General features: G+C 29.9%; 5 protein-coding genes across 12 annotated transcripts; 1 reads left to right on the forward strand and 4 right to left on the reverse strand.

Annotated features, from left to right (window-relative positions):
- Window positions 1-316: 316 nt before the first annotated feature.
- On the reverse strand, window positions 317-3,399 carry LOC100879167 (uncharacterized). Of its 2 annotated transcripts, XM_012297587.2 has the most exons (8): window positions 3,041-3,399; window positions 2,099-2,313; window positions 1,769-1,990; window positions 1,421-1,675; window positions 1,113-1,335; window positions 946-1,034; window positions 719-861; window positions 317-640 (listed from the first exon to the last, which is right to left on the reverse strand). In XM_012297587.2, exons 1-8 carry the CDS (start codon window positions 3,210-3,212, stop codon window positions 406-408), a joined length of 1,554 nt encoding a protein of 517 aa, XP_012152977.1. In that variant the 5' UTR covers window positions 3,213-3,399; the 3' UTR covers window positions 317-405. The 2 variants fall into 2 exon arrangements, with proteins under 2 accessions (XP_012152977.1, XP_003708520.1); XM_003708472.3 differs by having other exon boundaries at window positions 946-1,335.
- A 1,259-nt stretch (window positions 3,400-4,658) lies between these two features.
- On the forward strand, window positions 4,659-7,186 carry LOC105664180 (uncharacterized). 2 transcript variants are annotated; one of them, XM_012297589.2, is made up of 3 exons: window positions 4,659-5,026; window positions 5,117-5,278; window positions 5,353-7,186. In XM_012297589.2, the coding sequence occupies exon 3, from the start codon at window positions 5,438-5,440 to the stop codon at window positions 7,067-7,069; it is 1,632 nt and encodes a 543-aa protein (XP_012152979.2). In that variant the 5' UTR covers window positions 4,659-5,026; window positions 5,117-5,278; window positions 5,353-5,437; the 3' UTR covers window positions 7,070-7,186. The 2 variants fall into 2 exon arrangements, with proteins under 2 accessions (XP_012152979.2, XP_012152978.2); XM_012297588.2 differs by having other exon boundaries at window positions 4,659-5,278.
- A 37-nt stretch (window positions 7,187-7,223) lies between these two features.
- Window positions 7,224-7,499, reverse strand: LOC143264126 (NADH dehydrogenase [ubiquinone] 1 beta subcomplex subunit 1). Its single transcript, XM_076529918.1, has one exon. It carries the CDS (start codon window positions 7,497-7,499, stop codon window positions 7,329-7,331), a length of 171 nt encoding a protein of 56 aa, XP_076386033.1. The 3' UTR covers window positions 7,224-7,328.
- LOC105664181 (uncharacterized) lies at window positions 7,289-8,140 on the reverse strand. 3 transcript variants are annotated; one of them, XM_012297591.2, is made up of 2 exons: window positions 7,997-8,140; window positions 7,289-7,660 (listed from the first exon to the last, which is right to left on the reverse strand). In XM_012297591.2, exon 2 carries the CDS (start codon window positions 7,654-7,656, stop codon window positions 7,501-7,503), a length of 156 nt encoding a protein of 51 aa, XP_012152981.1. In that variant the 5' UTR covers window positions 7,657-7,660; window positions 7,997-8,140; the 3' UTR covers window positions 7,289-7,500. The 3 variants fall into 3 exon arrangements, with proteins under 3 accessions (XP_012152981.1, XP_012152983.1, XP_012152982.1); XM_012297593.2 differs by having other exon boundaries at window positions 7,883-8,031; XM_012297592.2 differs by lacking the exon at window positions 7,997-8,140 and adding an exon at window positions 7,766-7,919.
- A 119-nt stretch (window positions 8,141-8,259) lies between these two features.
- fmt (phosphatase 6 regulatory subunit 1-like protein fmt) lies at window positions 8,260-14,714 on the reverse strand. Of its 4 annotated transcripts, XM_012297594.2 has the most exons (19): window positions 14,312-14,712; window positions 13,982-14,061; window positions 13,769-13,920; window positions 13,566-13,687; window positions 13,207-13,377; window positions 12,912-13,090; window positions 12,705-12,818; window positions 12,483-12,618; window positions 12,226-12,378; window positions 12,040-12,153; window positions 11,905-11,969; window positions 11,627-11,825; window positions 11,433-11,534; window positions 11,229-11,326; window positions 10,910-10,991; window positions 10,635-10,830; window positions 10,142-10,547; window positions 9,905-10,067; window positions 8,260-9,806 (listed from the first exon to the last, which is right to left on the reverse strand). In XM_012297594.2, the coding sequence occupies exons 1-18, from the start codon at window positions 14,369-14,371 to the stop codon at window positions 9,920-9,922; spliced, it is 2,577 nt and encodes an 858-aa protein (XP_012152984.2). In that variant the 5' UTR covers window positions 14,372-14,712; the 3' UTR covers window positions 8,260-9,806; window positions 9,905-9,919. The 4 variants fall into 4 exon arrangements, with proteins under 4 accessions (XP_012152984.2, XP_076385982.1, XP_012152985.2 ...); XM_076529867.1 differs by having other exon boundaries at window positions 8,260-10,067; window positions 10,142-10,526; window positions 14,312-14,714; XM_012297595.2 differs by having other exon boundaries at window positions 8,260-10,067; window positions 10,910-10,949.
- Between the last annotated feature and the right edge of the window lie 325 nt (window positions 14,715-15,039).

A 15,039-nucleotide genomic window follows, 5' to 3' on the forward strand; every position in this document is an offset into this window, starting at 1 on the left:
TAATTTTTATGTAATGAGGACAATTAACTAACAACCGGTTTTCCTATTCTTCTTTCCTCGCTGTCCTTCCCCCTCAACATGCAGTTTCTTATAGATGCTTGCTTGACCTCTTAATAAGGTCAGACCAGCTTTCGATAACATTTTTTATTTACAATTTTCTAACTTTCGTGACACACATTTTTCAATTATATAAAGAAATGTCAAATTCCATTACCAATTAGTGTTCTTGCAAGTGAGAAATCGAACAAATTTTTCTTCATTACAATCGAAGTATAACATTAAAATACTGTTTCGGTACGTGTTAATTTTCGGTATCTTGAATCGTAAAAAACATTTATTTTCATGTAATTTGATATTTTTACAAAGCCACAAAATACTTGACAGATATCGCAAGTTCGTTATTATTCATCTTTCAGAGCCACGGTAAGTGGTATAACCAAATGGGCTCAATAGCACTGGTATGTGATAGTGACCGGCTGGATTTTTTACGTCGAAAACAATTTCAATGAACGGATACATTGTTTCTATTCGTCTCAGTGTGAAATATTTATCGACGTCAAAATGAATCTTGTAACGTCCAGCCGTGAACTGTTTCATGTTGTCCACTAAATCTACGCATCTGCCATTTGGACTGGTATTGCTGAAAAAAAAAATTAATTTTTTTTTCTGTTCTAACATAAAAATAATATTCGTTCCAAAAGATGGATGCAACAAGTACCTTTCATTCAAGAAAGTCCATCGGCCATCCATTAACTTATATAGACTGACTTGCAAACCTCCAACTGGTAGACCTTTACTCATATCCAAAACATGAGTAGAAATACGGGGCTTTTTAACCACGGGGTTCTTTACGAGCACATGCTGAAATAAATCGTGATGCTTAAAAATCCCTCCTAGAGATATCTTACTCCTTTAAAGATACATGAAAGCAAAGAATGAGCATACTTTTCTTTGATTTTGGTAACTAGTACTTGCTACAGCCAGCTGATCTTTGTTTGTCTGGACGCCTTTCGTGGCGTCATCTACTTGATTAGCTGCAATTGCAGGTTTCTTATCAGCCATGATCAACGTAGGAAATTTATTCTTTAATTTACTCAGGACGTATTGAGTACCAGGTTGGAATGTACCGCCAGTCAATGTTAAGGTTTTGCCACCCGACGTCAACGTAATCGTTTTATTGTGAGCAGGAGCAATAGGAATCGCATTCACGGGTTGCAGCATGCCGATTGTATTAGATGTAGGTCCAGTTGATGTGTTTATTTGATAAGCTGTATTTAAAATAGGTAATGGACATGCCATCACAATCCCCGAATCCTCTCGTTTACATTCGCCTTCCTGAAACATCATTAATGACTGTAATTTAAATGGGTACTTTTAGCAACTTATAGTCTACATTCATGTTATTATGTATGGTATCCACCAATGATTTTGCAGATTGTTTATCTAATTTATTGTCCACTCTGTGAATTCCTGTTCCATTCTCATGGGAGTCCTTTGGTGCATGTTTATTAGGATCTTCTGCATCAGGAAGAATTGACATAACTTCCACTTCATTGCTTTGGTCTTCTGATTCGACGATCATTTCCATCTGTACAGGTTCTGAATTATCTGGTTCTTCTAAATATTCGCTTTGCACATGTTCCATTGCATCTCCCAAAGGATCTTCGCATGGTTTCTGTATATTTAATAGTTAATATTACAAATCATCAAATGATTAAAAAGTTTTTATCAAAGTTATTAGCTAATTATGTTATTTATAATTACTTACCACTCTTTCTAATTTGATCTTTTTTATGGGATGCTTAATATCTTCTTCGTCCGAATGCATATGCATATGTGGCACTCCTTCCTCTTCTCCCATCTTACCACCATCTGCATTTGGATCCTTAATCTGACCATCATCCAATTCATCGTCGGTTTCTAATCTTTCAACAACGTATTCCACCTCATCATCATTTTCTTCTATTTCTGCTTTAGCATATTCTACAGCCTGACAAAAAATATCTAATTAATTTCTATTACGTTTTTTATTCAATGATTAATAATGTTAATTAAAAAAATTAACATTTTATTTAACTTAGAAAAAAATAATATCAACCTCAATTCCATCAATTTCTTCAACTTCAACATCTTCTCCCATTACATGTTCACCTGCAGCTCTCTTTTTTTCTTCTACTTCGTGTAATAACGCTGCTCGTTGATGCTTCATTGTACATGTATGTTTTAATAAAGAAAGTCGATGCGCGTGGAGATTTTTTTTGCAAAATAAACAATAAGCACGTGTCGGTTGAAACGGCACGGATGTCAACCACCCTGCAGAAAAACATCGTACAGATACTTATAGTTTCGCGCCTATTATTTGTTCATTCAACTATCCCTACACAGTACCCTAAATACGCCATCTCACTGAACATCATATTTTAACCGTATGGAGATATCTATACTCGTTACGATACACGCATAGTTATCCCTCTAGTAAGTTTACTGGTAACTTATTAACGCCAGTAGTATGGTTACAGTTTTATAACAGTACTTAGTAATGTTATATTGGACGCGACGGGTCACTCCGCGTTTCCCGCACATAGATTGAAAGAAAATTCGTAGTAATACGAAGGTGCAATGAAAAAATTCGATGATGACGGTACATTTAACGTTCACAAATATTCTTGATCAATATTTATGGAAGAAATATAACATAACAATGCATAATTGCTTAGTAAATCTGAAGAAAAGAAAAAAGAAACATTTTATTTACTGAAAACATCTGATATCGTAAAAGGTATCCATTGATCGTCAGATAGATGTAACGGGAAAGAAAATCAATGTTACGCGGTAAGACTTCCCTCTAAAAATAATTTACTTGCACGAATCGAAAGCGTCATTGCTTAAGGCCGTGACGAAGCATAGCACTCCGATTAACGTGTACATATGTGCATATCCAGCGTGGCACGGTACACGCTATAATCTTGTGAGAATATGATTTGCCCGTGTCTAAATACAACCTATTCTAAAAGCAATGTTATACGATAACAAAGTGTACCTATAAAATCGGGCATTTGTTCCCACTCTTTACGATAGCGTTGTGTATAGACACGCGTCTTAGCATGGCTGATTTTCCCCGTTGGGGTAAGACGCTGACCCGTTGCTGATAGAAAATTCGCGTTTAACACTTCGCTCTTTGTAATTATCGGTGATTGCCACTGTTGCTCCATTCTTTCTAAACCAAGACCGATTCGAACTCGCCGGATCTCAAAATACCCAAAATCGTAACACGAAATCACTAAATAGTTTTTTCCACGATAAAAAGGGGAGGGGGCACGCGACCGAGCACCGAGATCCTCGCTAAGCCTAGTACCGAAGTTAACTCCCTAGGTTAATGGCGAACAACTGCAACTCTGCAATGATGCACCCTCCTTACTCCCTCCATGCGGCGCTACTCTACACTGACGTACCAACGTCGATCGCACCCCGTTTTTATTCGTCTTGTTTCTTTTCTTAAAACCAAACTTTCCTAATTGTTGCTATAACATTTTCCCGTAAATAATCAAATAACATTTCTTTTCTTTTTCATAATCTATTATACATCTTCATACAGTAATAAAGTAACTGTTTCTTTGAAATTGATATTATCAAAAAATCAGAATTCATATTGTTTGTATTTTAACAGTTTTCATTAAAAATTATTTTATAAACTTAAAAATCATTAAATTCTCGAAGTTGATAATTTATTTAATTTACAGAATTATCAGCTTTAAATACTGTAAAACGGAAGTACATTTAATATAATCCTTTCCTTCAGATCAGTTAAATATTATTTTTGTCTAAAATAGTTTATATGGATTGTACAAAGTTTATAATTGTATTAGATATAAATTATTTAATTGTTTTTTGGAAAATTAAATATAAAAAAATAATTTTAGATATTTGTACTCTAGGTACGGTACTGGTCTCGGCAATGCATACGTAATAATTGGTCGAATCGATATGCGTGCGCATTCCAATAGATACTCCATATTAGGCCGGGAAAATTTTTAATTGGTTTTATACGAAGAAAGTACAAGAATCTTCCCGTTAAAAATGAAGTATAAAATATCTGTTGACTATTTATTATATAAATTATATGTTTTAAAATGTAATGATATAAAATTGAACAAACTGATTTTATATTATATGTAAGGAAAGGTCTCGAGCGCCATCTAGGCGGCCCTGGATTAATGAATCAATAACAGCGCCCTCTTTAGGGAATAGATGTAAATGAAATATATCTGGGATTAGGGGAAAAGCTTTGAAATTATTTAAATTACGAAACTTACAAAACAATATAGATAAATTATAATATATCTTCCAACTTGATTATTTTATTTCCTCGTGTTCAACGATACAAAATAAAAATGTTACTTAATAATTTTTCAAAACATCCTTATATTTCATTTATCAGATCATACATCTTTATTTGTATGTTAATTATATTTAAAGCTTATGTTAATGAAGATTAATAAGTATTAATTAAAAATAAACAGTTCTTACATTTCTTTAACTCTTAAGTGAAATTAAATTATGTATTTTAATTATTTCCTTCTGTAAAAGCTTAATTTTATATATTTTTTCTTACCTTATAAGAAATTTTGATATAGTTTATTCTTGTACGTAAATACATATATTTTTTAAACATTATTTCAAAATAATTTATTTTACTATAAATGATATATTGTTGTTTCTAGATTTTTGTTAGGGAGAAATATTTATCTCTGTACAGTTATTATTCGTTAAAACCAAACATCGATTATTTTATGTTACTAGCTTGACTTGAGCTAAATAAAATAACATTATACTAAACTTTATATCAATATCGACCGTAATTTTCGTAGATTTTATGACAAATTATTATGATTTTGATTTTATGAGAATATGTGATGGCAATGTTATACTTGTATGTAATAATACACAAATATTGTATATACTGTATATAATGCACACATTTAAACGCCATATAACACAAAGGACAACGAATTGTAATGACATGGTTGTATGTATACGAAACTTCATTTAATCTGTATACTGTGAAGCAACATGTTTAAAAGAAATTAAATGTTACTGATCTATTGAATTAATTTAGTAAACACAAGAACGCTTGTAAATAATTCGAAAAGTAGCAGGACTACTATTTTTATATGCTAAATACCGCCGCCAAACTACCATTACCGCTGAGTTTTAAACTGATTTCAACCATGTATGTGTTTTAAATGTTTCATATTACGAAAAATTCTGTAGCAAAAAGGTGAGTAAAGTGTTTATAAGACATACAATGTTTACTGTCAAATATTTCTTTAATGAATTATTTTTATTTTAAAGGATACAACAAATGAAATAAAAAATATAAATTTTTTCTGTAACTATGAAAAAATAATAATTGTTGAACAAGTCTGTGTTAACTAAAATGGATATTATTCAAATAAAATCAAATAAATTAGATAGAATAACTTCAAGTACTGAAAAATGTAAATGCAATTGTATCGAAGAAAATATGCAAAATCTAAAAAATTGCATAACCATTGAAAAAGCTGCTGAAGCAAATTATACTAATGTAAATCAGTTAAAGGGAGATGCAGCTAATAGTTTTTATAACTCTCTCTGTATTTGTAAAACAAAATATGAAGAAACCTGTGAAGAACATGATGTGTATTATACAAATGAAATTCACAAAATGCATAGACTAACACCAATTAATGAGCAAAATGAAGACTGTAGAGATAGTCTTACAGATCTTTGTTATCATGGATGCAAAAATGGATGCTCTGCTAATGTGCCTACGCCTCAAGAAGTTAGTGAAAAAGTTTTCAAAGAAAATTGGTTGCAAAAATTAGAGGACATAAGACAAAAGGAAACAGTACTTAGAAATAAAGAAATAAGCTTACAAAATCGTGAGAGAGCATTATTTAAAAAAGAAAGAGAAATCCAAATTATGGAATGTTTCTGGAAGCAGAAACTAAGACAATTGGATTTATATTTTAAAGAAAACAAAGATTTGCAACATTTACTTAAAGAATGTAGTGTACAAAAGGATAATTTAGAATCAATAAGCAATGCTGATTCTACTGAAAGAGAAAAAGAAGAATCCTGCTTTAATGATAATAGTACAGAAAGGTTGAATGGTATAGATATTAGCAAACGAAACTTTTGTACACAAAATGTTCCAATGCAACATGTATCCTGTAATCAAACTGAACAGTTGGAGAAACATACAGATAATACAGGAATTATTTGTAAAGATTCTCATCAGGAAAAATCAAATACTTTAAATTCTTCTTGTTGTCCAGTTAATACGTCTACAATGAAGAAAGTAAAAAATCGATCAAGTTTAAGGAATTCAATAGCAACAAAATCAACTTACTCCAAATCTACATATAAAAGTAATAATAAAGCAAAAAGATCTTCTAAAATAGACTATAGTGATTTAGATACTACATTATCTGCTGACATAGGTGATTCTTCTTTTGTACAAACTGCACAAAAATTTAATCCAGAGATGTATAGGAAACCATATATTTTTACACGTTCAGCAAGTGAACGCCATATAAAACATGTAAATAATAAAAGCAGTTTAAATCTTGAAACTCAAAATTTAAATAATCCCGATGAAAAGTCTGAAGCACTTATTGGAATAGAACAAGATAAAGTCCTAGAAAGAGTTACTAAGAATATTGTTGCTTCAAGGGATAAAAGTACAAAATTTCAACATTATGGTTACATGGATCAAAATATAGATTCTACAAATAAGATGTGCAGAATAGAAAATGAGAAAAGATATTCGTATCTTAATTTAGAAACTGGTAATAAATTGTGCTCATGCCGAAACTCTAATAAAGATTTAAAAGAAAGACCAGTTTCTTGGAATGAGGAAACAAACGAATGGCTTCAGAAAAAGAGAAAAGCATACAATATGATGATAAAAAAGTCACGCACAGAGAATAAAGAAAATCTTGAATGTAATGCCAAAGTTAGTAGCAAGTCAGAAAAAGTTGTTAAAAAGAAAGATATTAAAAATAGGTTATTTACTATATTTCGCTAAATCAACAGTAAAAATAAGATAAATAAGAAATATTTGTATTAATTAAATGTAGCCATGTAAACAGAATTGTACAAGCTTATGATTTTTTAAATAAATATATAGTTTATATAATAAAAATATTTATGATTTGAGAAATAACCCACAATTTAGAAAATTTTATAATGGTGCAATTTTTATAAGTTTATTGTTTAATATAAATTACATATACATACAAGAAAATTGCAATGCTTACTGAAGGGACTAATTCAGCAAAAGTAAGTTATGGCCAAGATGGGGGTTCACCAGGTTTCAATTGCCTCCCAAATAATGCTGATTTATCTCGATAACCTGTTAATCTCAGGGTTTCCATTCTATCAAAATACCATCCAACTGAATATCCAACTACTAGTGCGCCAATGAATTGGGCGTATGTTTTTACAAGATTTGTCATTTTAATTATTTATGTACAGCTTCCCCTGTTCAGCCAATTTTTTCTTCCACTGCCTGGTATGATTCCAATCTGCATAAATTGTAATTGCAGCAAATGCAGGAAAGAAAGTTACAGCCCAGTATCGCTTGATTATTCTTCGTAAGGTGTATTTAGCCATTAAACTAGAATAAAAACAAATGATAAAGGTTGGATATAAATATATAATTATAACCTATGCTTATATTAATATATTACGTGTTATAACATTATGCGTAATGAAAATTTACTTTTTTAGAATAACCTTCACGATTTAAAAAAAGATTTAGAACAGTTCCTTTATGATCACGAATGATATTTAGATAAAAATAATATTATTTTGTACTCAAGTTCCTCTACTTTCTTACTTTGAGATTAAATAAATAGGTACACTGAATTGATGTGAACGTTAAACGCTAATATGACTAAACAAATTTTCTAACTATAATTATTTTAAGCATACTTATAAAAAGCTTACAAACCTATCACACGAAATTGTGAATTACATGACATAATCGTGATTACTTCCATTCCTATACGAGTATCAGTGATCTGAACTAAGCTGAAATCATCGCCGTCTGTTGGCGCGGCGGGAATCTTCAATACATGAAAAATAAATGGTAACAGAAACAAGCTTTGAATATTTCTTCTTCAAGCCTTGCTGATCAAAATAATAATTGTAGTTAATATGTACGTCATATAAGTACATCAAACGTGTTTTTTTCTAAATAATATAATTCGTCAGTACCTTTTCAAATTATTTTATTATCGTAATCAACACCATTCACTAATTACCTAATTCTTAAATTATAAGAGTTTTATATTTATTTCCATATATTATACTTACATGTAATATATGTTACTATTACATGAAAATGGATAATTTAAGTAACTTAATAAAATAATGTTTTTCCGAAGTACAATCATTCTCTATCACGACGGAATTTGCTTATATTCTCCTGTATTAATTTATCAGTTTAAAAACACTTTGATTACTGTTACATCATATGTTGTTCGCGATACATTCAAACTTCAATGGTATTAATTTAAAATAATATATGGAATAATGTTTGCAATATTAATAACGACGAATTAAACTAATTTATACTATTGTAAGGTAATAATAAAGTATAAAAAATTAAAATAATAAAATTAAGCGCTGTCTCTGTCTTCTTCCGATGCAATGTGACAGTACACAATATGTTAATTGCACCAGCAATATTAAATAATACTTAATAAAGATATTAAAAGTAATAATAATGTTTTTTTAATTTTGAACACTGCTTATATTTATTATTTATGTACAATATTTCATGTACGGTATTATAAACATATTATCATACCAAAAACTGTTAAGACAAACAAAATTTGTTGAATAATCAGAGAAAAAAGATCACAAAACTCCATATTAAAAACCTATACATACATATTAACCAAGGCATACACTATTTTAAATCAAATCCTTCAATTTAATACTATACATTTTGGAAGATCATCTTGAGAAATTATTATTAACGTTTCGTACAGAATTTTTAGTGGAATGCAAATAATGATAAATTCATTATTGAAATACTTGAGTTACATTATATGTGTATACATTGGCTGAATATTTCCATCAACGTAATAAAAATACATAATTTCTTATCTTGTCTTGTATTGCATCGTTGTACGAGCATACATTTAATGAAATAATAGGCACTGCACGTAAGTACCTTTGCCTTATCGAACGAAGAAGCAAAAGCACCAGTTCTTTATGAAATATTATTTATGATGTTTCTTTGCGGAGCCTTGTATTAATATTATTTAAGACATTACAATACATGTATATATGTATTAAAATGTACATATACACACACATCGGTATATAATACTTCTGAGAGACCAAGTATCGAGCAATCGAGCAAAAATTTCTTCTATCTTGGAGTTTATGGATATTCCGTTTTTGTACAAACTGTACTCTGTCTAGCTCGTCATGCAATATATCAAATCCACAATATAAAGAATCTCCGATTGCTTCATTTACATTTGCAATTAAGTTTCATGTTCATTACGTATAAATAACAATCTAAAGAATCTCTTCGATAACAGTATTCATCGAGAAGGTCGGAAAATCGTATTTCACGTATATGTACCTAGAATCAAAATGTTGGCAATCTGGGAACGCATATACTTCAAATAATACACTAATCGTAGTTGAGCGTTGGTTAGTCTTTTTTACTTTTCATTCCGCATTTGTACCCTGCTGTAAATTGTTACCTAGACGCCAACGCAATGAAGCACAATTGATGTGATCTAATGAAAATATAGGGACGTAATTATATATATATTCTGATCATTCGTACAAATTTATACTGATATGATTTTTTTTTTGTTCTATTGCAATATCATACTCAAGAAATAACTTCTCATTTGGCATCTGTTGGTGGTAATACAGCTTCCGATGACACATTCTTTTCACTACAGGTAACTTTATGATCGTTCAAGGTTTGTTCATTTTGTATCGTAGTCGATTCAGGTTCAGTAGTTTTTACATTTTCTTCGCATTTGGTTTCTCTAAAGTATATGCGATATATTACATTCTTCATCATATTATAATAATATTAAGAACTCTATTATGGTATACTTACGTGCTATCTATAATTTCACTTGGATTTGCATTTTTATCAGCGGTACACCCAGAATACAAATTGTCTTCGGTACTTTGATGATTTACATTTGTTTCTGTGTGCGATACAGTACTATCGTTAGAATCTTCAATTTTCATATCATTTGTACTAACAGCTTCTACAGCTACTTCATTTCCGGATGTTGTTTCCATTTTATTTTGATCTGTTATAGCATCCAGCGCTTTGTTTTTTCTTTCATCGCACAATTTATTATCTACTATCACAGTGTTTTCCATGCTGACAGTGTTTTCAAAATTATCAAAGTTTGCCCATCCAGTGGATTCAACCGGTTCTGGTGGTACAACAGCCCACGGATTCGCTTCAGGAATCGAAGTACCGGTACATGCTGGTTCAGTTGGAGCCCAAACTAAGATTAGAAGCGTTAATACCGCATATTAACGCTTTATAATTATAGAATTTTAACGCATAATGACTGTTTAAAATAAAAACATACATTTAGTAAAATCAATTTCCATATGCATATATGGGTCTTCCTCGTCTTCATCGGACGAATTAGAATCATTGTGTTGTTGCTTTGATGGCCAGTCTCGTTTATCCACCACAGTTTGAAAAGTAAGTTCACCTTCATCACCCCATTCTACTCCTGCACTACAGTCCTCCAAGCCCGCCTTTTGTTTTTGCTGACATATCTATACGAACGTAATTTTCCAATTTGAAACACATTGAAAGGACAAGTAAAAAAATATTCCTTGTTAACATTGTTTGTACCTTATTGAACAGGTCTTCCTTTCCGTCGAGATCTTCCTCACTGAGAGTAAAGGCCAATGTTGTTAATTGGACAACCGAGTTACTATAATAGTATTTTTGTATAAAAAAAAAGGGTGTTGCAAAAATATGACGTTACATTATATTCTTTCAATATATTGTTACTTTCCTAGTTTTCTTTCAATTGTTTGCAATACCTAATATCAACATCTAAATGGTCTTTTGCTTTACAATCATAGGCAACTAAACACTTCGGAATGCACGCAAACTGCATATGTATTAGTAATAAAATATAAGTTGAAATATCCATTAGAATACTTACTGAAGGGCATCATCACCGTCATTAAACTGATCGTCGTGAAATCCAAAATTTTCAATAAACTGCGATGTCATATGTTGCCCCACATAATTCGAATAAAACTGTTCATATAATGAAGTATTAAATAATGATTTACTACAACCCGTTAATAAAACATTTTCAATTCTAACAACCTGTTATTTCATAAATCCATAATAAAGTACTAACTTGTTCACTTCGTTGAGTTTGAAGAAATTCTTCTTGTGAATCAGAACTGTATTCATCTGGATTTTCACTGGAATTTGTCATAAATGTTTGAGCCATTCCACCCTAAAAAAATGTAAAGTACGATTCAAGTAACATTCCAAATATTCTAACGCTAACTTGAAAGTATGCGAATATATATAAAAATTCAAATATACCAATATAATTTGATGGGTCTTATTAATTTTCGCTAATTTCGTATTTACAAGATTTTCCCATTTAGTAAGACATTCTGATGATACATTATCTTTTAAAAATTTATCTAAACCTTCACTTTTTTCACGCTGATTAACAATATTATTTGCAATGTTTATTAAATGGCCCATGTAACCTTGTCTAATTCCATTTTCTGCATTTCTAAAAAATGATAATGATTATTTAAATAAATCCATTATATTATAATCAAGTATGAATTTACAATTGTTATTTAACATACTGTTTACTATCATTATCGTCCCATGCTTCTAATATTCGATCTATTAATTTGCATTTGACAAATATCTAAAAAATAGTTGAAATAAGTATTTTCTTATGTATAATAATAATTATATTTTTTTTGTATAATACTTACATTATTATAAATGATGTCATTTGTATCCTTAAAATCACAATTAATAGCTAAAGCCAGGCACAATTGTACTTGAGTATGTAGAAAATTGTTCCATATGTATTTAAAAAATAAATCCTTAAGGAATAAAAAAATGAAGCTTATACATACAATATCGTGAACTACTTTTATTCGACATATTTTACTTACCAATAATGTTTGGAATGTTCCTAATTCTACTAAAGACTCGTAAATTTTTACATTTTCGGTTGTCATGAGAGTTGTGAATAATTTTGCAACGTGTAAACGTGTATTACCTAATGGACATTTTAACTCGCCAGCAGTTGTTTTAACAGCAGGTTTCTGTGATATAAAAGCATATTAATAAAATCGTAATGTACTTTGAGTATTAATATTATTTTTTTAACGGCTTTTAAAAAGTGGATAACATTGTATGCAATATTTACAGAAGGAGGATCTAAAAGAAGTTTGTGAAGTTGTTCTAAATAAGGCAAGGTTGCACTGGATATTTTCAGGCGTTGCTCATTGTCTGTAACTTCATCTCCAATATTATTACCATGAATGTCGCCCTCATTTATCGCGCTGGAAGTTTAAATATTACTATTGGTAGATATACCTCCTTGTAAATCCTTGTAAACAATAATATTGTTAATAACTTATATTCTTACTTGTTAGCTTTTTGACCCAAAAGTGTAAGGAGGACTTGAATTCCACCAACAATACTACTTTCTAGTTTCTCTCCAGTTAGAATAGTCTCCAGCAACAAACATACTGTATCTGTACTGTAAATAAAAAATTAGTTTACTTTAAATATCACACTCATTTTTGATAACATGTATGTATATTTAATTTATTTGTTTTTTTCTTAGACTTACGATTCAAGAGTATTTAAAATAGGATCTGGTTCAGTGCGTTTTGTAGATGTACGTTGATGTTCTCTTGCAACAGTTATCATATCACAAAGCAATTGTGCAGCATTTGCATGCTTACTTGCCTCAGAATTAGGAGATAATAACTTTACCAATCTTTGTACTAACTGCTGACTATGTAACCACTGTTGAGATACATACATTAAATTTAAATGAAGATATCCAACTAAATATACTATAATTTATGTCATATTTACTAAATCTGCATATTATATAAGATCCTCCAATCATTACTACTTACATTTAATATATTCTGCCGCATATCAGTGTCTTCCACTTGAGTAACAAGTTTTAATACTAAATCCATAATTGCAGATGTTTCTAAGTGGTGTAAAAGTAAATCAACACATGTTTGACGACTTTTCAAAAAATCTAAAACCTTCAAACAAGTGTACTGGTACGAATACCAGTTCTGAGAGAAAGATAGGAACATAGGATTATAGGTTTGGGTTATAGACGGGGGATCAAAAAAAGAATATTTAATGTTTAATGTTTGTCACATGATAATACTATAGTTATTAATATTATTATTAAGTAACTATGTTTTTCTTAGCTTCAAAATTAGTTCTATTAAATTTGTACTTTTAATAATATAATCACCTGATCAGTTTTACGAGCAACAAGGACCCCAATAGTTTTACTAAAAAATGATGCCAATAATGGATTCAAAGGCTGATCCGTATCAATAAATGAATAAAGTTTTGCCAGAAGTGTGTCATCGTCTAAAATACAATGAATATTAGTCTATATGTTTCATAAATTAAACTCTTCTGCATAAACAAAACTTCAACTAGCTTCTATACCTGCTAGTTTCTCATTTAAAGTTGGTACATCACAAGTTAATAATTCACAAGCAACATTTGGATACTTGTAACGCCAACGTTCTTCTATTTCTGTTGATGGTTCTTTAGTTGTAAGAGTTACTAATTCTTCCATTACATCAGATCTTGTTAAACTAAAATTATTATTATATTAAAAATAGTTAATATTTATAGAGATGGGCTCATATTACTTACTATTCAACAAGTTTTTTATTTTGGCTTTTACATTCTTGTAAAATATCTTCTTCATCCATTAAATCATATAATGAAACATTCTGGAAGTTTAAAAACAAATTACATTTTTTTGTAAACTCATAGATTAAAGATTGAAGAAAATGTTTAAACATGATTAATGTCATAGAAAAACTTAAATCTCATGATATAAAAAAATGCATAATACGCCGTTAGATAACACACTAAAAAATATATAGTATCTAAAGGTTAGATTCTTGACAAATTGTTTAAGCTTTGAAATTTCTAATCAGTAAAATAATACCTTTATCTAACAGAAGTTAATTTCTTTACCTCTTTGTTAAGTAGTGCCTCAATATGAGGCGATGACACGTAATTATTTGCCCAAAACATGATTTGATCGAGTATTTCTCTTTACTCGATTACGATACAATTAATCAGATGTGAAAATAATCACAACATTGATGTGGTGACCACTAAAAAAATAACGTAGTGCTTTGTAAGTCAGAGATCCAACTAACATTGCATGGACACGTATTAGAACGGTGACGATGTCACGAATAACTGAGGAGACAATCTCACAGGATTACTGTGAGATATGATATAATAAATAAAATGTTTTCTTGAAACAGGACAAATTTTAATACGTCACTTTTTCTTCGAAAACTAGAAACTCCAATTGACTGTTTCAGCTTTGACGTTTGCCACAGAAGTAATACTTAATCGACTTTCAACTAAGGAAGTGTACCTTATTTCAGAACATTCTTCCAATTGATATATTTTTAAGTGTTATTTACATGGAATAAAAATGAATATAAATTTAAGTTCTTAAAACATTTACAAATCTAATTTTCTATAGTAAAAGTAAAATCAAATACTTTCTCATAAAGTATGAACTTAAAATAATATTACTTTACTAATAGAAAACATATTCTATGATAACAAAATATATCATTGTATATTCATATAAAATATAATTTATTTAATGTTAATTTAACACAGCATACTTTCAAAGTACATCACTGAAAACATTGTTTATATGTTAACATTTTGTTAATACA

The sequence above is a fragment of the Megachile rotundata genome, chromosome 3 (genome assembly GCF_050947335.1).
Source record: "Megachile rotundata isolate GNS110a chromosome 3, iyMegRotu1, whole genome shotgun sequence".
Lineage (NCBI taxonomy): Eukaryota > Metazoa > Arthropoda > Insecta > Hymenoptera > Megachilidae > Megachile > Megachile rotundata.